This window comes from Dicentrarchus labrax, unplaced genomic scaffold, assembly GCF_905237075.1.
Source record: "Dicentrarchus labrax unplaced genomic scaffold, dlabrax2021, whole genome shotgun sequence".
NCBI lineage: Eukaryota > Metazoa > Chordata > Actinopteri > Moronidae > Dicentrarchus > Dicentrarchus labrax.
In genome coordinates, this window is record NW_026136714.1 from 29,932,411 (window position 1) to 29,957,072 (window position 24,662).

At 36.3% G+C, this 24,662-nt stretch overlaps 3 protein-coding genes across 3 annotated transcripts; 2 read left to right on the forward strand and 1 right to left on the reverse strand.

The window, feature by feature from the left end:
* The first annotated feature begins 455 nt into the window (after window positions 1-455).
* Window positions 456-10,358, forward strand: LOC127376356 (lamin-A-like). Its single transcript, XM_051423163.1, has 18 exons — window positions 456-520; window positions 1,268-1,367; window positions 1,625-1,966; window positions 2,210-2,497; window positions 2,654-2,782; window positions 3,087-3,244; window positions 3,660-3,764; window positions 3,872-3,967; window positions 4,196-4,234; window positions 4,674-4,784; window positions 5,323-5,427; window positions 5,944-5,988; window positions 6,586-6,690; window positions 8,226-8,309; window positions 8,797-8,883; window positions 9,131-9,262; window positions 9,436-9,543; window positions 9,723-10,358. Exons 2-18 carry the CDS (start codon window positions 1,277-1,279, stop codon window positions 9,867-9,869), a joined length of 2,172 nt encoding a protein of 723 aa, XP_051279123.1. The 5' UTR covers window positions 456-520; window positions 1,268-1,276; the 3' UTR covers window positions 9,870-10,358.
* Window positions 10,359-10,960: 602 nt separating this feature from the next.
* Window positions 10,961-16,217, reverse strand: LOC127376357 (uncharacterized). The gene is made up of 11 exons (XM_051423164.1): window positions 16,099-16,217; window positions 15,940-15,999; window positions 15,561-15,824; window positions 14,425-14,670; window positions 14,106-14,252; window positions 13,605-13,670; window positions 13,269-13,331; window positions 12,885-12,953; window positions 12,736-12,783; window positions 11,892-11,938; window positions 10,961-11,803 (listed from the first exon to the last, which is right to left on the reverse strand). Exons 1-11 carry the CDS (start codon window positions 16,151-16,153, stop codon window positions 11,780-11,782), a joined length of 1,089 nt encoding a protein of 362 aa, XP_051279124.1. The 5' UTR covers window positions 16,154-16,217; the 3' UTR covers window positions 10,961-11,779.
* Window positions 16,218-18,272: 2,055 nt separating this feature from the next.
* On the forward strand, window positions 18,273-24,659 carry LOC127376169 (butyrophilin subfamily 2 member A1-like). The gene is made up of 13 exons (XM_051422812.1): window positions 18,273-18,374; window positions 18,721-19,059; window positions 19,791-20,078; window positions 20,284-20,412; window positions 20,657-20,814; window positions 21,217-21,330; window positions 21,437-21,541; window positions 21,767-21,805; window positions 22,202-22,306; window positions 22,832-22,939; window positions 23,895-23,987; window positions 24,314-24,439; window positions 24,618-24,659. The coding sequence occupies exons 1-13, from the start codon at window positions 18,284-18,286 to the stop codon at window positions 24,657-24,659; spliced, it is 1,737 nt and encodes a 578-aa protein (XP_051278772.1). The 5' UTR covers window positions 18,273-18,283.
* The last annotated feature ends 3 nt before the right edge of the window (window positions 24,660-24,662 follow it).

Here is a 24,662-nt window from a genome sequence, read left to right on the forward strand (position 1 = left end):
GAGAGAGCATTTGCTTTTCTTAAGTTGTTGCCATGCTGTGCTGTTAATGCTGTTCATGGTCCTCTGCAACTACCAGATTTAATTGGAGTGTAAGGGAAACTCAGCTTGGCTATCGAAAAGATACAAATATCACTATAATCTTTCCATGTTTTTAAAGTGTCTATAATTATGTTATATATATAGTTTAAACCTAATCATCGTAAAGGTATTAATTATTAATGTATATTACATTCTGCTGCCTAAGGCCTGTGTGTCTGTTTTAAGGGTGAGTTTTTTGATGATAGAAAATTGCAACAGCAACAAATGTGTCTTGTCTTGTTGCAGAGACATTTACTCACTGAAAACAATACATGGCACAACAGTGAATCACCACTTTGACGGTCAGAGGAAAAAAACAATTGAGAAATAAACTGCAGTTGGAGCAACTGTAAAAACTGTCAATCATTTATAGGCTCCTGACCTTTGACAGAGTTTTGCCACCGAGTCAGTTGAGGTGACTCTGAAATGCAACACTCAACAGGTATGTGATCGTCGTCTAACATTTAATGTAAAATAAATTAGAAATCTAAAAAAAGTGGGTCTGCATTCTGAGTTGTGAGTATTTCTTTTCTTCTTGCCTCTGTGTCAGCCAGTTGTATTTCAAATGGAAGTCAATGAATTGAATTGCTTTCTGATTTCAACTGTTTTAAAATGTTATTTGAATTTTGAGCATTTTAACAAAACATCGGTCAGTTCTGTTCTTGTTCTAGGGAGTTTTTACAGTGATGATAGTCACGCACCGGAGGTACTGGGTTTTGAAATGGTTGTTAGCGTGATATAATTTCAAATTACTATTGCAGCTTCAAACATATTTTAAGTTTTCTTAAACTATAAAAGTATAACGTGATATTTATTGAACTAGTCATAGACTAACTTATGGAGAGCATAATGCTGTGACACTTTGTCAATATTTTAAAGCTGTCAGCAGTAAGACTGAAGGAAGAGCAAACGGGTTCTCACAGGTATGAAGTATGTGAATCAAACACTGAATATAACATAATAAATATAATCTGTGTAATGTACTGGAGGGCGCATTAGATATTTGATTTTTATTTGTTGGTGTTGTTGTGATGTTCAGTAGATAGATAGATAGATAGATAGATAGATAGATAGATAGATAGATAGATAGATAGATAGATAGATAGATAGAGAGATAGATAGATATCATTTCCAAATCTTTTCCCTTTGCCAGTTATCTCTGTAAGCACTGGTTTCTCTTCATTTTCAGAGCTCCAAGATGCTTAACGCAGACACAAAGCTCCTTAAATCTCATCCCACACCCCTCATTGTTCTGGTTTTCCATCTTCTTCTAACACACTTCTGTAGAGGTAACTTATACACAAATACAATCTTAATAGGTCACTATTGTGTAAGTATTTCCTGACTGTCTCTGTCAACTATCAGTGCTAAAATACTAACAAGAAATGCTCCCAATTGTGTTCTAGACCTCTTTTACAGTAAAGACATTATTACTTTGAATGATTTTTACTTCACTATATGCTCTATTTCATACACAGTCAAACAATTGAGGTCCTTTAAAAATACTTCCTTTATCAATATGAAAAAAACACATTTGTCTTTCCAGGTCAGTTTCAGCTGATTGGCTCATCTCAGCCAATAGTAGCAACACTTGGCCACGACATAATTTTGCCTTGTCATCTGGACCCTGCGGAAGATGCCTCTGGTTTGACACTGGAGTGGACGAGAGCTGACCTGAACCCCAGATTTGTCCATGTGTGGCGTGATGGTCAAGAACTTGAGAGTAAAAAACATCCTTCCTTCGAGGGAAGAACGTCACTGTTCATCGATGAGCTGAAGCTGGGAAACATTTCACTGAAAGTCTCCAAAGTGAAGATTGGTGATCAGGGAACGTACAGATGCTTTATTCCATCACCAGGAAAGCAATCTTCTGTTCAGCTAGTTGTTGGTAAGTGCATACATATTGTACATGTTCATGGTGCATTTCACCCAGTCCTTATGCTTAATTTTAGTAGCATTGACATACAGTAGCTTAGTTTATTATTATAGCACCTTTCTGATACAAACACCATTTAGATTTCAGAATTCAAGATTTGTGTCATCAGATAGCAACCATTCAGGATTTGTTGATGCACTATTTATGAGCGTCCGCTTCCAATGTTAGCACTGTTTAAAATATTTCCTTTTGCAGCTGCTGTCTTTTCACCGGTTTTAAGTTTGGCTGGCATTGATAAAGACACCAGTGGAGTAGTTCTACAGTGTGAGTCTAAAGGCTGGTATCCAGAGCCTGAGGTGGTCTGGCTGGACGGTGAGGGAAACCTCCTCTCTGCTGGACCTACAGAGACAGTCAGAGGTCCTGATGACCTCTATACTGTCAGCAGCAGAGTGACTGTGGAGAAGAGACACAGCAACAACTTCACCTGTAGAGTCCAACAGAAGAACATCAACCAGACCAGAGAGACACACATCTATATTTCTGGTAATTCAATTCATCAGATATCTCGACTTTTTACATAGAGCAGGTCTAAATGTTATATTATTATTATCATTATTACATAATATTGTTTAATGTGATCATTTGTAGTTTCAAATAGCTGAGTTCTAGTTTTCTATATGTAATTCTGTTTCATTTCAGATGATTTCTTCGAGGTCCAGTCCAGTTCTTTTACTCTCACAGTTGGTCTGGCTGTTAGTTTGGCTGTTTGTATCCTGCTTATTCTGTTACTTGTCTTCTTTGTGTGGAAATGGAGACAAAACATAATCAGTAAGTCACAAATAAATTGCAGTGGTTTAAAAATGTCAAGTTATTCTCACAGGTACAATTAGTAAGAGTGATGTGAATTAGTTGTTTGTGAAAATAAGTTGATAAAAGCTATTAAAACATCAGTATATTACAGCTTATAGTGCTGATACAAAAATATGGTGATTTGTTAACTTTTAATTCCAATCAGTCACATTGTCAGGTTTATTTAGACTGAAATATTCATTTGCTAGGATACCTTCTGAAAATGCAAAAAAAAAAAAAAATGCTTGAAGAAATGCTCATGCTTTAATTCTATTTTACACAGTAAACAAGGGAAGCCACTGGGGTGACAGTGGTAGAGGAGAGGAGAGGAATTGCTCCAAAAGAAACAAAACTGAAGATCAGAGAGAGACACTCATGGCAGATGAAACAGTGCAAATGGAGGTTTTGAACGAGGGAAAAGGGAAAAAGAAGAACAAACATGTAAGTAAAGAAACAGGACTTTGCTTTCAGAGAGAAAACAAACACGATAAGTTTCATCTGAGTATAGAACAATAAAGCAACATGATCTGAAATGAGAAGACAGCATGTCAATGTTATTTATAGAGCACATTTCATACAACATGTAGGTGTAATAAATAAATTAAAAAAAATGTTTTTTTGACCAACTTATGGTGTCCATGTTCCTAAAGTGCAAGTTTGATTTACTAAAACTAGTCTGAACCACTGCAGACTTTCACTCATAATAATTCTGTTAAATATTTGTTACTTTAATGTCTGACATTTCTCAACTGCACCTAAATACCAAGGCTGTGACACACGTGTTATTGTGCAGTGTCTTCAGTAACCTCCCCGAATAAAATCATGTCTCACATCCTGTCTCTGTCCTCTCTTTCAGTTAAATAAGCAGAAAACGGAGCAGCAGAGGAGGGAGGAAGCTGAGAATAGAGTGAAGAGGGTCCTCATTCTATTCTCAGAGGAGCTGGAGACGAGGAAGAATGAGGTTCAACTTCACTTTAACAATATTCACTTTTATTTTAGTTTGAAGTCACATTCTTATGTCATCCATAGTGTAGACACAGTCAAACTTGTCTCTCTGTCGTTGAAAAGAAACAAGATGAGCTGCAGCAGCTCCGTGAAGAGAGGCAGAGGCACCAGAACAACCTGCAGACCGTGAAGAAAGAGCTGGAGAACAAGAACAAAGAGGTTCATGTCTTCATCTTCATCTTCATTTACTGAGATGTCTCATCATCTCTGTTGTTTGAGAATCCAACTAGACTATGTTTGTGTTATTGAACTTGTACTCAGTAATGTTGCATATAAAATTTAACTGACTGTATAAGTTACATATTGTGTTTAGTTTAACTGTTATTTGGTTGTATAATTATTCACAAGCTTTAATGTGGTACTAATGTCTCTATCTCTCCCTCCCAGCTGCAGACAATCCAAGCCATGCTATCCCGGTGGCCTTTGGTAAGTGCTCATGGTTTGAATGCAATAATACACTCTGAGGTGCCATCACACAAAAAAATAACTAGAAAGTCTGTTATTGTAATATATCCATTATTTTTGTGATGCATCTTGTCACTAGTCTGTGAATGAGAGCAATGCTGACACAGACAGACGGCATTCTCTGCTGGTCCTCCATTTTCTTTATCAACTTCATTAACACTTAAATTGTGCAGCTCTGAACTACTTTATACAAACAGAGAGCAGCAGAGAGAATGTGAATGTGTACAGCACATACTGAGGGGAAGTCAGGGGTCACCACCCACAGACCTGAAATTAAACTTTGCCATTAAAATGTTCTGCTGATATTTCTCTCTTTTTATCCAGCAATAACCAGAGGCTTCATTTATTTGCCATATGTGTCACTGTATAGTATGTTCAGTCACATGTTTTAATGATCCAGAGAGGCAGAAAAGAAGAAGAGCAGAAGAAGAATAAAGCTGAGCAGGAAGTGGAGACACTGAAGAAGAAGATGGAGACTCATCAGAAGGAATTAGACATCAAAATCAAACAGGTTTCTATTTTTTTTTTCTTTAAAAGATTTTATTTTTCAGCTATTTACGTATTTGCTTTCATACTCTCATCACCTTGGTATTATCAGTCATTAAACTGTGTCTCCATTGTTCTCAGCATTTTCCTTTGGCTGCAGATTTCAGTGTTACACTATGTGAGCACAGAACCTACTGCTTCTGTAGTGACCTAAATTAAAAATCAGAACATAGAGAAGGACTTCCTCCTTTACTTGAGTCATAATTACTACGAGTACTATGTCACTTGAACGTAAATATACTTTCTTTTAGGAAAATAATTATGTTGTGGGAAAGACAGTGTGTGCTTTGTACTGGTCATTGCATTTGTACCAATTAAATAGCAACTTAATAGTTACTTAATTCAGAAATGTTTATCTCTTGGCAGCAGCTTAAATAAGAATTACAAATCAAATCATCATTCCATAGGTTTGACTGTTTCTCTGGTACTGTAGTACATCACTTCTAATGTGCATTAATACTAAATGTATGTCACATTGCCTCTCATTTTCTTTCTCCTTCAAGGTTGAAGACAAACAAGCTGAAGTCCAGCAGCTCCAGGATGAGATTCAGAGGATGGAGACCAACCTGCGGACCCTGATGGAGAATCTGGAGTCCAACAACAAGGAGGTTCATCTTTCTACTTTAACCAAAACCATCTGAATATTTGCAGTAATATTTGGTGTCCAGCGAATAAGTTTTGATCACAGATCAAAAATCATCTTGACTTTATGTGTTGAACAATTTAGACCATAAACTTAAAGCTGCCCTTTTGTCCAGAGTAACTCACTAAAACACATTGTGTTCTTTTACAAAGTCAAAGTATTTTAAAATGCAATGTTTACCTGCTCGCAGTCTTCTTCCCTGTCTTTGTTGGCACATTGCAGCGTATCCTGTAGATCAGAGGAATAGTGTGAAACCACTGTTTGGAGTGTGTGTCTGCCACATGTGTGTATTCAAGTGTGTTCTCGTGCACAAACTGGGGACTCACTCATTAAAACAAATAAGCTCCATAGCGCTAATAGGGGTCTAAAAGTCCACAGGGAACCTTTATGGTTAAATAATTTGTTTAATGGTTTAGATAATAAACCACTAAATATATTTAATAAAGAACATGTATCTCTTAACCTCTCTCTTTTATCCCAGTTGGAAAGAAGCCAAGCTGCTCCGGTCCGGTCTCCTTCATCTTGGGTAAGTTGTAACGTAGAAGTACAATTTATACACTCTGATATTTCCTGATAGAAACTAACAAAATCAGCAGAGAAAACTCCACAAGACAAACTTACACAGACAGATGTGTGCTGTATTGAACAAAACTGACTTCAGGTCACAAATGTTCCTTTATACTCACTGAAGGAAGAGCTGCTGCTTTACTGGTCAAACTGTGGAACTGCAGAGTTTCTAATAGGAAAGCTGAATGTTCTCAATTTGACTTAAAATCACAATGACACAAATAAAATCTGACAATTAAACTAAAACAAAAAAGTTATCAAATAAACAACAACAAAATCCCATTTTAATTTAGTGTCTTCCATAAAATAGAACATTATACATTTTTATTTTATTTCTGCATTTGAAATGTTATGAATAAATATGAAATAAACTACAATCACAACAAACAGTTCAACACATCTACAGTCCAAGTCAAGACTGAAAGTACTTCAAATGCTGAATGAATCAGAGCTTGAAGTAGAGTTGAGTGTTTAGTTAATGTCTTATATGATCTCTCATATCTAAAATAGGTGTAAGTCTCTCACAGTCTGTCTCCATGTCTCTCTGCACTCCCAGTTGGAGGGAAAACAGGCTGAAATCAGTCAGCTCCTGCAGGAGAAACAGAACAGGCAGAAGGAAGTGGACACCCTGTACAATCAGCTGGAGACCAAGAACAAAGAGGTTCATCTGATCATTACTAACTTAAATGTCTCACAGCTGCACTTTTCTTTTCCTTCCCACTTTCACTGCTGCATTCTGTGTTTATTAGAACTTATACAATGACAAATATCAGGAGCAGGTTTAAAATCCTTTTTAAAGTAGATCATGTCAAAAGCAGGAGTCAAGACCAAAACCATCTTATGTTTATGTTAATGTGGTGTTCCCACCACCACTACTATGAGTAATACTAGTGAATATTCACTATTATATAATCTGTCTTACATATTTTATTGTGGTATTGTCGATTATTGTTATAGTTTTCTTTCCATACACATATCGTATTGTATTTGTGTGTTTTAGTTTTGAATTTCATAATTTTATTTTATCTAAAGCTGATTTAAATCAATAACAACATTTAAAAAAATTAAGATGATAATATTAAACTGAAGCCACTGGCTTTTCTTGACTTTGGCTTTACTGCCTCATACAACCCCTCTGACCTCATCTGTTGTATGTGTAGAAATAATAGATCAACAATAATTTTTCCTTTAAATATATATTTATTTTCTTTTGAAATCAAAATATAAAGAAATGTATTATTGTATAAGTAGTAACCATTCTGTTTGCCACTAACTGAACTGCATGTTTGCTGATGACACAATACAGAAATTAGCATAAAGTATTGTTATTACACTAAATAAGAAATATTCTATGGTTTATAATGTTATAATGTCTGTGCATGAACAAATATATATTGTATTTGCTAAAAGTCATCCATAGAGAGTATGACATTCTCCACAGTGACGTTTATGTTGGAGGTCAGTTAGAGGTCAGACTCTCTGTTAGACCTCTTTAAACCAAGTCTTATAAAAGTGTTGTATTCAGTAATCAGTTCTGAGAGGAAAACACAAATGTTAGAACATTAAGGTTCAACTGTCTCAGATTCTTTATCCATTGGTTAATTCCTGCAGATTAACACTGTTAAAATCAATATTGATCAAGAATGTTGAGATCCACACAATGTGCCACTGTCAGTGCTGTACAGCATTCAAACTCCAGCTCTCTGAAATATAATAATGTAACATTATTAACAGAATCAAGAACAATCTCTGTTATTTTAAGATGTTTACTGTGAATCCTATAAAGCACATTCTCAGTGAGTTATTAACAGTTAACTAATACTTAGTTAATTTCTAAACTAGAGGCATCACATTACTGAGTATTGTTGGTGTAACAGATGGAAAATCATCCTGATGTCCAGATTTAATATTTAATATCAAATCAGACAGTTGGTTGTTATCAGTGTTAAACTCAATGTTTAAAAAGCTGTGCAATGATTAGTCCACTCTGGTGGTTCAGGACAGACAACAGTCAGATAGTGTTTCCAGTATAAATCCACTGAAGGTAAACTGATTCAACCTGAGACAAACTGTACATGAACAGTGTTCTATCACACCATCAGATCATCACACATGAGAGTCCATTCAGACCTTAATGTGAACTGCACATTAACTTCATGAAATAAAATGTCTCTCTTCATCTCTCCTTCCTCACAGTTGGACCAGAAGCTCTGGCACGAGCAGCAGAGAGCAGAGAAAGCTGAGAAAGACCTGAAGGAGCTGAAGATCAGAAACAAGGAGGTTCACCTTTTCACCTGAATAAAATTCTTTTAATCTTATATATGATAAAATGTGACACTGATTTGTAGCTGAGAAGATGATCAAACTAACCACGAGAGCAGATCTGACTGTGGACAGTGGACTCAGGTTGACAGAAACACAGAGCAGTGTAACAGTGAATGTATTCATTCTATAAATATGATAAAGATTAGATTTTGTTGTTGAACCCTGCTGACACTGCTGACTTTGAGACATTCTGCTTCTTTACTTTAATGCTCTTATTTCAGAATTACATGTTGAATTCATCAGTTGAGTAGTACACTGATTGTTACAGCTGATATTTACAGTATATATTCACAGTATAAACAGAGGTTGAACCTGACTCAACTATGGGCACATTAAAAGGTCATAAATGACAACCTACAGCCAATCAGAACGTAGTTTTCAGACCTGGATATTAAGTGCACGAAAAAAAAAAATCTCTCTTCATCTCTCTTTTTCCTCCCAGTGGGAAAAGAAGTTTAAGGAGGAGAAGAAGAAAAGGAAGGAAGCTGAGAGAAAAGTGGAGAACTCAAACAAGGAACCAGAGCCCAAGGTCTATTTTTTACCCTAAACACTGTTTATTAATGGAGCTGAGTTTTCCTCTCACTTTCTTTTAAACTTCTTTATAAATTATTGATTTTCATCTGTAATGAGGACATTTCCAATCTAGAGACACAATGTGTTTGACAACATCCATCTGTCTGTCTGTTAGCTAGCTGATTAGTCCTGAATGATAGTGTGTGTGTGTGTGTGTGTGTGTGTGTGTGTGTGTGTGTGTGTGTGTGTTGTCTCCCTCTCAGTACATTGCAAACAGATGTGAAGTGCTGGAGGAGAACGACACCAGCTCGACCAATCAGAGCTCAATCACAGCACCTGACGTTGAGGTCGACCCGCAGGGCAAATATATTCGTCTCAGAAACTCGTCCAATGAGGTAATGTTGTCTGTGTGTGGATGAACACTGTATGAGTTCTGTATAAGTCCATTTACCATTCATATAAAGAGGGAAATGACATTGAATCATTGAATAAACACAATGGATTCAATAAGTGTAACACTGTAACATTAGTTTGTTCTCATCCTCCCTCTCACCCAATGTCACTGCAGGAGCAACAACTGGGAGGATGGAGGTTAGGAGTCCGGTTAAATGAGACAAAACCCATCATGTACACATTTGAGAACTCATTCAAACTACAGGCTGGAAACACTGTCACTGTGAGTCTTTCATTCATGTTTTTCCTTTTCTTTCATTCATTCTTTCTTTCTTTCTTTCTTTCTTTCTTTTCCCATGGTTGAGTCCCATTTGAAATAAAAAAAATATTTTTAATAAAAATGCTACTACTACTACTAATGCATGAGTGTATTTGTAAGTCTGTGACCTTTGCATTTTGCAGTTGTGGGCTTCAGGTTCTGGTGGCCGTCATGATGCCACTGACCGGGTGTGGATGGACCTGAAGTCCTGGAGGTCTGGAGACAAACTGCAGGTCACTCTCATCAGCAACACTGGAGACATTCACTATAACTTAAAATTCATGTCATGAATCATTCTTCCATTCTGGAATCAACAACAATGGATATTTTATTTAATTTTTTATGAATATCAAATCAAACATTATTACATTTTCCTTTTTGTGGCATTTTCAACAATTCAAAACACGTTTTCTTTGCTAGCCATGGGATTAGGACTGAAGGGAAAATAAACTCAAAAACTGAGCGAATGTAACTCAGGAACTTTTGTTCTGTATTTGTACTGAATTGAATCTCTATATTAACATTTCTTCTCCTTTGACACACACAGTTTCTACAGCTCAGTGGTTTGGACAGTAAATATATTATTTTCTATTCTGTGTTTTGTATTGTTTGTAAATTAGTTCATACTGTCAGTTTAGAATGATCTGCTCCATGTTTCTGTATTAAAGAGGTAAAAATCAAATATCAAATATGTTTTCCAGACATGTTGTTTATATTATTATTATTTGTCCTGTGAGGTACAACTTTACAGTATATAAATAAACACTTTTATATTTAAAGAGATTTTTGTATTTTTTCTTACAGTTTTGCATATTTTCTATTCAATAAAACAGATATTTCTTTCTTTTTTCATAATTGCTCAAACACTTAAATACATGTTAAATCAAAATATTGAGTGAACCAGTGTAAGAATGTAGCTGCAAGTTGTGAACATTAATCATTATTTTAAATTGATGTGACATGAAAAGCTGAGAATAAATAAATATAAATCTCAGGCAGAAAGATTTGAGTAGAGAAATCACAGAAATCCAGGACGTGGGTACGGTTGTGCTTAGAGCTATTGTATTATTGTATTATATTCTTATTATATTATCATTCAAAAGTCAGGTGATGCAGTAACACAGCAGATGGTTAAATGTGATTGATATTCTGTGCTTACATTACTAATACAAATCATTCAAGAAACAATAGTTAATAGTTAATAGTTAATTCAATTAGAATGGCTGAATGGGTAGCTTCACCTATAATAATATCAGAATTCAATCAGAATTTATTAACTGATTCATACTTTGTATCAACAATCGGAATATGCAACGTAAGTAGTAACAAAAAAAAAATAGTGGAGTATAAAGTAGAATACAATGGAAGAACTCAATTACAGTTTAACTACTAATAATGTTTTATTAAGAACAGAACTGGGGTTAATGTACAATCCATCATAGTTGCTGAGATATTCAGGGCCAAAGTGGTGGACTTACTGACTGACACTGCCATCCCTAAAGCCACGCTGGCAGCATAGCACACATTTACTAATGTGTTTTCCCTTTATGCTCCCTCTCACAATTCAGTTAGGGCCTCCTCTAAAACGAATATATGCCATTTTTCCACATTAACTTTAATCTAGTCTGAAAGCTAAAGCCCTTTCCTAAAATGTACATACAAAGTGAAACAAAAAGACAAAAAACACCCCACCTGCACCTGGAAAAACAACAGCCTATGTTAATATTCACATATATCATTAGATATTATTTAGTTGTAAACAGAATTCTTTGTTTGAAGTCTTTTGGTTGAAGGGTTAGTAACTGCATCTTCTCACAAAGTGACAGCAGAAAAAGTTGTTAAATGTAATGTAATGATATATAATTATATAATAACTGTACTCGTCCTGTACTGCCTAACTTTATTTCCAATCTATTAAAGCGTCTCATAGTGCAGGTGTACACGGCCATTTCATTTGTTTAATTGTATATTTATATTTATCTTAAATTTGTTATGTTACAGAGTGAACAGAAAATACAAATCAAACAATCTGAGATATGAAGGGTTTGATGTACATATAGACATATTTCTGTTGACTTCTACTGTGAAACGTTCTATTAATACATAATACACTACAATGAAATGACTAACCACACACAAATAAGTTCAACACAAAGCTTTACAATTCAGCAATATTTCTAATAATTCCTCCTTTCTTCACTCAGGTCTCTCTGCTCTTTGTGGTCTGTAAGACAGAAAACACAAAGGATATATGTGTGGTAAAATATTCTAAACTCAAGGGCCACTTTTTTTATAATTACCATCAGTCGTACCTTCTGAACAGGAGAATACAGTTCCTCTTCTGTTGAGTCTTTGGTTGCTGTTGGATTCAGAGATTCAGGCTGTGTTTTAGAAACTGGTAGAGTTCATTTTCCATGTTAAGACACAAAAACTGTGATAATCTAATCTAAAAAAAAGTTAATGAATACCTACTGACATTTCATCTGGACAAATCCCTTTAAGTCAAACTTCCCATTATAGCTGCACCACTGGATGGCTTCAAATAATTTGAAAATCTTCAGTAACTAATCCTGTTTCTATTTGTTCTCTCCAGCACTCTCATTTTATGAGGTGCAATCCACTTTAAAGTCTAAGTGATGCTAACACTCTTTCAGACTGACATTAACTGGATGATGAACTGCAACATATATCAGCATCTTTTTCATCCAGAAATGATCCAGAGATCATTTGTTACATTGTAAAAACTACAGTTTCCTTGGTCAGCAGTACAGATGTAAACTTGAAACAACCAGCTGATATGAGAATGTAACACATGTAGCAACATGGAGCATCAATATGAACCAGATGCTTAGAAAAATATACATTCTGGGAAATAATCTTAATTTATCACAGTTCTGTGTCGATAGCTTTTAAATCCTCTGTCTATCTTTTTTAGAATTACAGCAAATATGAGCATTGCTGAGGTAAATGACAGTAGCAGTCACTTTGTTGGGGTCAGAAAACTCACAGCTGGAATAAAGATGTGGAATTCAAACACCTGTGGCTGTATCTAAGTGGGAGCATCAGTTAACTGGCACATTTTTAGAAAACATGTGAAATTGTCCACAGGCTTTTTAATGATATACGAACCACGCTGGAGAGTTTGTGAAGTCTCACTTGTTTTTAAGGTGGAGTAAATGGGTTGAAGTGAGGACTCATCGTCATCTGAAGGGGGGAAACCAACAGGAAGTAAGAGATCAACAGACAGACAGAGGAACACCACAAATGCTCTTATCAGAATAAAACTGTCAGCTAGCCCCTCTCACCTCTTTCCCTCTGTGGCTTTCTGCTGTGGTTTGTTCCTGGGCTCAAATTATCAACAGCGTCTGCCGAGTCTAAAACAAAACAGCACGTATGAGACGCTGAGAGGAGGTAAAAATAATTCAGCCACCAGCTCTACTGTGCAGCATGTCTCAACCTTTACTGGTATCAACACCCCAACTGCCTCTTTCATTATGTAGGGCAGTGAAACCAAACAGCTCGTCTTATTATTCTACTGTGCTCGGTGGTTAACCTAATTGAAGATGTTAAAAGCACCTCTTTGTCTCTCAACATTTAGAGTATCACTAATAAATAAGACACAAGTGTTCCATTACAGTCTTGTTGTGTTTCTCACATCATGTTGAAGAAATAAAATACATAAAGTAAACCTTTATTCTTTCTCTGTTTTGTGATGACGACTGCATACGTCACACCAGAGTCCGCTCCAGAGACTGAAACATAAAACCGAATGTTTGTGAAAAAAAAATACATTTAAATAATTATAAACACAGACTCAGAAGGTTGTCAGGTAGACAGGGACATAGTTGTACATAAATATACTTCATTAACACCCTATTTACATCTTATAATTGGATGATGGACTTCTGTTTGGTCTTTCATTTCAAGAGTTTGATTTTACTTCAAATGTTTTTAGAAATCAATATGACATGGAGCAATGACAAATCTGAAGTACAGTACAGCCTATGTAACAAGTCTGCTCTCACCGTGTTGATCGTCCTCACCCGACTGTGATGCTGCTGGTGGAGTCTTTGAGGAAAAGCAGAGCATCACTGATGGATAGAAAACAGAGAGCCAGAATTTTTTTTTTTGTAAAATTAAACACTTTTACTCTTCTGTGCACTTAAGCCAACAGATGGTTCACACTTGTGCAACTAAGTGCAACATTGTGAGTTGTATAAAAATATAAAATATTTAAGCCTATATATTAACACAAGTTTATGACATGAATAAGCATTGGAGCTGTTAGCCCAAATGTTAACATATCCTCAAAGCTGAGCTAAGCGCAAGGGAAATGTGTAAAATGATAAGAAATCTAATTTGAATCTGTTTTATGTTTTTAATTCTTTTAAACTTGTGGCTCTGTTCGTTAAAAATAGCTTGATGTGCAGAATTACAGTTAGAATCACGTATCCCACCATTCCTAAACTATTGGAGAAATGTAAAACAAGTGTGATGCGATGCTCTCTGTAGTAACATTTCTGTACCTCTGTGTTTCCTAACATGGAGGAATCCCACCAGCAGCAGCACCAGAGCCATCACTAAAACAGTGACAGCAATCCACAGCAGGGTGAAGACATGGGGGGACTCTGAGTCATCGGGGAGGGTCTCTTCATGACGGGATCGAGAATTTGCTGTAAGGATGAAAATAACACTATGCATGGAACTTCAATTGTAAAATGATTGTTTTAAACATGAGACACTTGACAAATATGTTTACATTATGGACTGGACTCTTCATAAGTAGGGGGTGCCATCATCGTGTATAATCAGCAGCTATCTAACTCTAACACTGTTATTCCTCACCTCTGACAGCCAGCCAGCTTCCTGGAGATGTTTCACCCTCAGAGGAGCTGCACTTGTAGATGCCTTCATCAGACTTGGAGACATTGTTAATGGTTATCTCTTCTGCAGGACTGCCCTGCAGGAGGACGCCATCCTTGTAGAAATGAGCTAAGAGCTTGTTGGAACTGGTCTTGCTTCTGCAGCACAGAGTCACAATGTGTCCCTCCATCACAGGAAGAGCAGGACTGTCCAAAATTACAGAACCAGCTGTGGAAAGAAAGAAAAAGCTGTTATTAATATGTAATTAATAATTTATTAATTATTAACATTGCAGTTACACCCAATTGGAAACTGAAGATATTTTCCACAATTCAGGAAGAGAAATTACACGTGTGAAAATACAGATATAAGAATGTACACTACAAAATGACATCTGAGATTATAAAGGGTGCACTAGTTGCTACAGTGCGAGCTGGCAACGGCAATGAAAAATAGTGTAATGTGTTACGCATCCTGACCGTGGTCCCCGATTAACAGGCTATGGAGGAACGCAGCTGGAAAAGGTTTGAAACAGAAGAAGGTGAATACAGCGTGTTGTTCCTTTTCAGTAACACCAGAAGGAAAGTATGACTCCTGATACAATGTAGGGCTGTTATGACAGTGATACACATACGACTAATGTACATGCATATATGATATGTAATTACGATTTGAAATAATGTAAGTTTCACTATATTTTTTTTAACTAAGGGTGCAAAATAGTAAACAGAGTAGAATGTATGCTTTTGCACCCACGTAGAAACAGCCCTTTTGGTAATATACAAAAAAAACAACTGTGTTGCTTTAACCTAACCACAGACAGGACTCAGGCTGCAAATCCCAGTCTCCGGTGTTAACGTCTAGCTTTTAATTATTTTAAGACCGTTTTCATCTCGCCGTGACTCCAAGCTTCATTCTATCAAAAAAAGTTGTACATAATCCAGGCAGCAATTAATTAATTCCCAAAGATTTTCATATTTCCATTAACAAAATCTACGTTAATTAAAAATGATGGGCTTACAGTCTAAACTGGATCAGTGAAGTTTCACACTAGACATTCTTTATGAGAAACATATTCAAATTACATATGTAGTGGCTATAAATAACAATAAACATACCAGTGACAGTGATGTTGACTCTGTTGGTTTTTTCTCCCCCTTCAGTCTCACACCAGTATTCTCCACTATCGACTGTATAGATTTTATCAATAGTGCAGAAGGCCCCTTTTGGCGTCCTCTTAATATCACATACTGGTTTAAATTCCTCAGTAATCCTGATTCCTTTCAGCTGAGTGGACCCATCAGTCCCCTCACAGTGAAAAGAGACGGACTCATATTCAAAGTGCTGCAGCCTGTTCGGACTGATCCAAAGAAAAGCTGCACCTGAAAAAGAGAAATATTTACATTATCTTCATCCAAAAGTAGGAAAATGACAGAATGAAAATGACACACAATAAAACAAAGTATTTTATTTTACAATTTTCTCATTGTTACTCACCACTTTCCTGAGAATAACTGTTCTGCACTTCTGTCCCCAGAAGAATGAATTCAAGCGTCACTGAATAAACAAAGGAGCAAAGTTGTATATTAACCATAGATGCTTCGATTTACAGGAAAATATAAAATGTAGAAAAAGAAACTAAGACTCAGCACTCACACAGTCTGAAGCAGAGAGATGTGACATCCATGTTGTCTTGCTGCTGTCTGAACATCAGACTGAAATACAACAAGTATGTAAGCGAGAACTTCCTCTTCCTGTGCAGTTGACTTCTGATGTTGCTGCTAAAGCTGAAGCCAGAGTCACAGTGGCTTCAACATACAGTAGTTTGTCAGTCTAGAGTTATAAGCACCCATTCAACAGGGGGTTGACCATCCCTGCTCCTTCGGTCAGCTCAAGTTTCTCTTTCGTCATCTTAAAACAAAGTTCACAATGCTCACATCCCCATTTTTACATAGAAACCGTTTTTGTTCACTGTTATTTTTCCTTCTCTTTATACAGGCTGTGGCAAAAAAACATTTCCAATTCACTAGTGTTATAAGATGAGATAAGATAAGATAAGATAAGATGTTCCTTTATTGATCCCCATAGGAGAAATCCAAGTTAGACACAGCAGCATATAGTGGATTGTAGTGCAAAGTACAGAAGTGTAAAAGTACATTAAGAATCACAAAATAAGAATATTTTCAAATACAGTAGAACATATATGATTATGATGAAAAAATATATACACTATAAAAAAATATATACACTATATATATATATATGTATATATATATATATATATGCAGTAAAAAATATAAGGGCCAATTCTAGTTCTATGCACAAGGAGTGCTGCTTAGGTTGCTAAAACAGTTGTATGGCTTCTGGAAGAGTTGTCGGTTATCTCAGATTTATTTTCTAATTTATCACAGAAATGTTATTGCATAAACTATATGTAAACAAGTCCTGTTCTGCCCCCTGCAGTTACAAAACAGACCTAACAACTACCTCATGAACACTCTCCTATTGCTCATGTGGTTTTGATTGCAGCTGTAATATTTCATATTAGTAATCAGTTACCTAGCAACAGGCTCAAAGTTCAGTGTTGCAAAGACGCTCAAAGTAAAACTGAGATTAGTTATTAAAACTCTGTTTAAAGTTCTATTTATTAGTTGATTAATTGACAGTCTTACAAAATGACCTGCATCCTGAAAGATCCAATGATATACGAGGTTATGTATCTGTATCCAAATCTGTTATTGATATTGATATTTCATATCATGCCATATGAAAATAACAAATACAATCTGTGAAAGATTTGGTCCTTAACATTCTGCATATTGTCCATATGCAAATTTGTATCACCTCCCTGGATTGTACTGTATTTTTATGATTAAGTAGAACCCAACCAAACCCAGTTCATGGGGAACACTGCACGGGTAAAGTTTGGAAGTTCTACACCATTTCCAATTCCAAACTAAAAATGAATGCATGTACAAGCTGCAGGAAACATCCTGTCAATGATTTACAGACTTTGGTCGTGAAGTCTGATTAAATGGTCGACAGATTGTGCAGCAGGTACGTCGTCTTCTACATGTATTTTTGCCTTTTCTACGTGTTTCTATTTCTATTTTGAAAGACACTATCACCTTCTAGGTCTGCATTTAGAGCACACATATATATCATAATAACACACGGGAAAGTAAATTCTATATCTGCGGGAACACTGTATCATACTTATTGTATGGATAATTGTGATCTAATCATTTCAAAATTGATTAGCCTTTGGTGTTTAGTTATTTGAACATTTTCAGGATCTTTTTATTATCTTAGATTAATTCTTAGAGACAAGGACTTTTTACCATTGAAAGTACTGTAGGCTAAAATATATAAACTGGCAGCATCCAAAAAAAAATTCTAATTCACTTAGGAACAGTCTGTGACACAATAGAGATAAAGGTATATACCATATACAGCCACAGAATTCACTATAGATCTGTGAATGTCTGTACTGACAAAAGTGAAAGTATAACTCCAGTGCATGGAAGTGTTTTATTGTCTGTGTAAAATGAGGATACTGCTAGTGAAGTTGTTCTTACAGCTGTAAGTCTTTGTTTCAATTCAAGCAGAAAGAATGTGATATAATGTGTAAAACTTTCGAACACAATGGCAGTTCAATGCATTAAATGTATTCATTTTAAATGACCATTATTTAGTTAACAAACAACTCTGTTCAGGAATGAGTTCATATGTTACAGGACTACTTATTTTGCCTATTCACCAGATCAAAAGCATATTTTCTATACAATGATGGTGTCCATGTAGGCTTTTAGTGTTTTATGTTCATTTTCAGAACTGTAGGATGCTTCCAATGACTGGACTGCGCCTTCAGTCTCCGCTCAGAACCATCAGTGTTCTGCTCGTCCATTTTCTCCTAGCACACTTTTGTAGAGGTAAGTTACACACAAATACAATTTAAGGCCACAATAAGACATTGTTGGAAAGTAGTTGTTGAATACGAGGAGCTACATATTTTCACACCAATCAATCAAATGCCAAATATCTGTAAAATGAAAGTTGTTGCTCATAGTAGAGAATTACAACAGACAGCTCCATGGTGTGTTTTAGAATCCGTCAACTCTTTGTTTTGGATGTCTGGCCCACAACTTCACTGTTCACTGTTTTAGTTCACTCTCATCAGTTGAACCAACAACCTTCCGATTAGGGGACGACCCGCTCTGCCTCTGCGCCACAGCCGCCCCACTTTATACAGCTGAACAAATGTATTTTATCTTCCAGGTCAGTCTCAGTTAATTGGTTCGCCTCAGCCAATAGTGGCAACAATTGGTGATGACATCATTTTGCCGTGTCATCTGGAACCTGCTGTGGATATTACTGCCAAGACATTGGAGTGGACGAGACCCGACCTGGATCCCAGATTTGTCTATTTGTGGCGTGCTGGTCAGGACCATGTAAAGGCTAAAAATCCAGCCTATAAAGGAAGGACATTGTTCGCTGGTGAACTGAAGCATGGAAACATTTCACTGAAGCTCTCCAAAGTAAAACCTTCTGATGAGGGGAGATACAGATGCTACATTCCAGATCTGACTATAGACTCTTTCATTGTGCTTGTTGTTGGTGAGTAGATACACAATGTATGTGTACAGGATAGTTTGATGCAGTCTGTACATTGTATCCATTGAATCATGTAGAGGATAAACTTTCAGTTGTTGGGACATAAAGAGTAAACATAAAATAGTTTAAAATAGATAGAATGTGATATGCTTTAATGTAGACCATGACAAATTTTCCAAAGAGATGTCCACCAACCCTTTATTGAGTCCTACTGCACCCGTATGTTACTGTTGCTAATACCTCTCCGTCCGTCTGGCTTTACCACCTCACAGATATGGTTTACAATGATGATGGCAGCAGATTTACCTCTCAAAATTTATAGTAATGTTTAAAATAACTGGTTTGTGATTTCAGAATAATGTACAACATATATGGCTTTTTATTCTTAATGATTGATCTTTTATTTTGCTTGCCAAAAAATGCCTACCTAACTAACTAAAACTAAAACTAAACTGCCTGGACTTTTTAATGTCTACAACGTCAATGCCATTTCAGTTTAATGACATTTGTTGAGCACTTACAACTTTTTGAAATGTTAAATATGACCCGTCACCAGCCCCATCTCCAGTTATATTAAAGGCAATGCTAATGCACAGGCTATACAGTATGTGTTTATTATTAGCTTTACAGTTTTGCATTTATCTGCATTCGTGCACCTTTTTTTATTTTTAACTATTAACAGTGATTGCAAAACTGACAACTGGTTTAAAATCTTTCCTTTTGCTCAGCTTCAGATGCTGTGTCCCCACCTGTCATCGATTTATCAGGGATTGAAAGAAACAAAGGAGGACTGGATCTACAGTGTGAGTCTAAAGGCTGGTATCCAGAGCCTGAGGTGGTCTGGCTGGACGGTGAGGGAAACCTCCTCTCTGCTGGACCTACAGAGACAGTCAGAGGTCCTGATGACCTCTATACTGTCAGCAGCAGAGTGACTGTGGAGAAGAGACACAGCAACAACTTCACCTGTAGAGTCCAACAGAAGGACATCAACCAGACCAGAGAGACACACATCTTTATTTCTGGTCATTATTAAATAATATTGTTTAATGTGATTTCAATTCAATTCAATTCAATTCAATTCAATTTTATTTGTATAGCGCCAATTCATAACAGAAGTTATCTCAGGACACTTTTCAAATAGAGCAGGTCTAGACCGAACTCTTTAATCAATTGTAGTTTCAAATAGCTGAGTTGTAGTTTTCTATATGTAATTCTGTTTCATTTCAGATGATTTCTTCGAGGTCCAGTCCAGTTCTTTTACTCTCACAGTTGGTCTGGCTGTTAGTTTGGCTGTTTGCATCCTGCTTATTCTGTTACTTGTCTTCTTTGTGTGGAAATGGAGACAAAACATAATCAGTAAGTCACAAATAAATTGCAGTGGTTTAAAAATGTCAAGTTATTCTCACAGGTGTAATGAGTAATGGTGATTAAAACATCAGTATATTACAGCTTATAGTGCTGATAAATAATGTGGTGGTTTGTCAGCTTTTAATATTCAATCAAAATTGTCAGGTTTATTTAGACAGAAATGTTCATATGCTGTGATACCTTCACAAAATGCAAATAAACTTCTTTCATACTTTAATTCTATTTTACACAGTAAACAAGAGAAGCCACAGGGGTAACAGTGATAAAGGAGAGGAGAAGAATTGCTCCAAAAGAAACAAAACTGAAGATCAGAGAGAGACACTCATGGCAGATGGAACAGTGCAAATGGAGGTTTTGAACAAGGGAAAAGGGAAAAAGAAGAACAAACATGTAAGTAAAGAAACAGGACATTGCTTTCAGAGAGAAAACAAACAAGATAAGTTTCATCAGAGTATAGAACAATAAAGCAACATGATCTGAAATGAGAAGACAACATGTCAATGTTATTTATAGAGCACATTTCATACAAAATGTAGGTGTAAATAAAAAATAAAAAAAAACTTTTTATTTGAGAGTGACATAGTTATGGTGTTTTCTGAACCACTGAAGACTTTCACTTCATAATAATTCTGTTAAATATTTGTTACTTTAATGTCTGACATTTCTCAACTGCACCTAAATACAAAGGCTGTGACACATGTGTTATTGTGCGGTGTCTTCAGTAACCTCCCCAAATAAAATCATGTCTCACATCTTGTCTCTGTCCATCTCTGTCCTCTCTTTCTGTTGAAGCAGAAAACTGAGCAGCAGCTGAAGGAGGAGCAGCAGAGGAGGGAGGAAGCTGAGAATAGAGTGAAGAGGGTCCTCACTCTATTCTCAGAGGAGTTGGAGACGAGGAAGAATGAGGTTCAACTTCACTTTAATAATGTCAGGCTTTTATTTCAGTTTGAAGTCACATTGTTATGTCATCCATAGTGTAGACACAGTCAAACTTGTCTCTCTGTTCTTCCAGGTCAAACTCAAACAATCTGAGCTGCAGCAGCTCCGTGAAGAGAAGCAGAAGATCCAGAACAACCTGCAGACCCCGAAGGAAGATCTGGAGAACAAACACGAAGAGGTTCATGTCTTCATCTTCATTTATTGAGATGTCTCATTATCTCTGCTGTTTGAGAATCCAACTACACCATGTTTGTGTTATTGAACTTCTACTCAGTAATGTAGCATATAAAATGTAACTGACTGTATAATAAGTCACATATTGTGTTTAGTTTAACTGTTATTTGGTTGTATAATTATTCACAAGCTTTAATGTGATACTAATGTCTCTATCTCTTCCTCCCAGCTGGAGACAATCCAAGCCACACTATCCCGGTGGCCTTTGGTGAGTGCTCATGGTTTGAATGCAATAATACACTCTGAGGTGCCATCACAAAAATAACTAGAAAGTCTGTTATTGTAATATATCCATTATTTTTGTGATTAATCTTGTTACTAGTTTGTGAATGAGAGCAATGCTGACACAGACTGACTGCATTCTCTGCTGGTCCTCCATTTTCTTTATCAACTTCATTAACAGTTAAATTGTGCAGCTCTGAACTACTTTATACAACACAGAGAGCAGCAGAGAGAATGTGAATGTGTACAGCACATACTGAGGGGAAGTCATGGGTCACCACCCACAGACCTGAAATTAAACTTTGCCATTAAAATGTTCTGCTTTCTTTGCCATATGTGTCATTGTGTAGTATTTTCAGTCACATGTTTTATTATGATCCAGAGGCGCAGGAAAATAGAAGAGCAGAAGAATAAAGCTGAGCAGGAAGTTGAGAGACTGAAGAAGCTGGAGACTCATCAGAAGGAATTAGACACCAAAATCAAAGAGGTTTCTATTTATTTTCTTTAAAAGATTTTTTTTAGCCATCTACTTATTTGCTTTCATACTCTCATCACCTTGGTATTATCATCAAACTTTGCCTCCATCGGTCTCAGCATTTTCCTTTGGCTGCAGATTTCAGTGTTACACTATGTGCCTACTGCTTCTGTAGTCCCCAAAAATTAAAAAGCAGAACACAGAGAAGGACTTCCTCCTTTACTTGAGTCATAATTACTACAGTTACTACATCACTTGAACATAAAGATACTTTATTTTAGGAAAATAATTCTGTTGTGGGAAAGGCAGTGTGTGCTTTGCACTGGTCATTGCATTTGTACCAATTAAATAGCTACTTAACAGTTACTTAATTCAGAAATGTTTATCTCTTGGCAGCAGCTTTAATAAGATTTACAGATAAAATCATCATTCCATAGGTTTGACTGTTTCTCTGGTACTGTAGTGCATCACTTCTAACGTGTATTGATAATAAAACATGTCTCTCTTATAGTCATCTCGTCTCCTCTTTCCTCCCAGGTTGAAGACAAACAAGCTGAAGTCCAGCAGCTCCAGGATGAGATTCAGAGGATGGTGGAGACCAACCTGCGGACCCTGATGGAGAATCTGGAGTCCAACAACAAGGAGGTTCATCTTTCTACTTTAACCAAAACCATCTGAATATTTACAGTAATATTTGGTGTTCAGTGACAACCATCCCGTATAAGTTTCCATCACAGATCGAAGATCATTGTGACTTTATGTGTTGAACAATTCAGACCATAAACTCAAAGCTGATCTTTCAAACAGAATATCTGTCTAAGTTCAGAGTTACTCACTAAAACACATTGTGTTCTTTTACAAAGCAAAATTATTTTAAAGTGCAATGTTTACATGCTTGCAGTCTTCTTCCGTCTTTGTTGTCACATTGCAGCGTATCCTGTTGCAGCCACCTGTAGATCAGAGGAATAGTATAAAACCACTGGCTGGAGTGTGTGTCTGCCACATGTGTATTCAAGTGTGTTCTCATGCACAAACTGGGGACTCATTCATTAAAAAAAAATAAGCTCCATAGTGCTACTAAAGGTCTAAAAGTCCACTGGGAACCTTTATGGTTAAATAATTTGTTTAATGGTTTAGATAATAAACCACTAAATATATTTAATAAAGAACATATCTCTCTTAACCTCTCTCTTTTATCCCAGTTGGAAAGAAGCCAAGCTGCTCCGGTCCGGTCTTCTTCATCTGGGGTAAGTTGCAATGTAGAAGTAAAATTTATACACTCTGATATTTCCTGATAGAAACTAACAAAATCAGCAGAGTAAACTCCACAAGACAAACTTACACAGACAGATGTGTGCTGTATTGAACAAAACTGACTTCAGGTCACAAATGTTCCTTTATACTCACTGAAGGAAGAGCTGCTGCTTTACTGGTCAAACTGTGGAACTGCAGAGTTTCTAACAGGAAAGCTGAATGTTCTCAATTTGACTTAAAATCACAATGACACAAATAAAAAATGAAAATGAAAAAAAGTTATAAAAAGAAAGATGATGAACTTTCTTTTTAAGTGTCTAATCTCTGTCTCCTCTTACTCTTTCAGTTTCAGTGGCCGTTGATTTCCAGGCAGAGGTTCCAGGATGAGCAGCAGAGGAGGGAAGAAGCTGAGAACAAAGTTCAGATCCTGGAGGAGAAGGTTTGTATTTGAGTTTCCTTTCCAGCAACTTATTTGCCTCTTTTCAAATGACTTTTAAATTAGTGTCTTCCAGAAAATAGAACATTATGATATTTTATTTTATTTTTGCATTTCAAATTTAATGAATAAATATAAAATAAACTACAATAACAACAAACAGTTCAACACATCTAAAGTCCAAGTCAAGACTGAAAGTACTTTAAATGCTGAATGAATCAGAGCTTGAAGTAGAGTTGAGTGTTTAGTTAATGTCTTATATAATCTCTCATATCTAAAATAAGTGTAAGTCTCTCACAGTCTGTCTCCATGTCTCTCTGCACTCCCAGTTGGAGGGAAAACAGGTTGAAATCAGTCAGCTCCTGAAGGAGAAACAGAACAGGCAGAAGGACGTGAAGACCCTGAACAGTCAGTTGGAGACCCTGAACAATCAGCTGAAGTGCAAGAACAAAGATGTTCATCTGATCATTACTAACTTAAATGTCTCACAGCTGCACTTTTCTTTTCTTTCCCACTTTCACTGCTGCATTCTATGTTTATTAGAACATATACAGGAAGAATGAGGTTCAACTTCACTTTAATAATATCAGGTTTTTATTTCAGTTTGAAGTCACATTCTTATGTCATCCATAGTGTAAACACAGTCAAACTTGTCTCTCTGTCCTTCCAGGTTGAAAA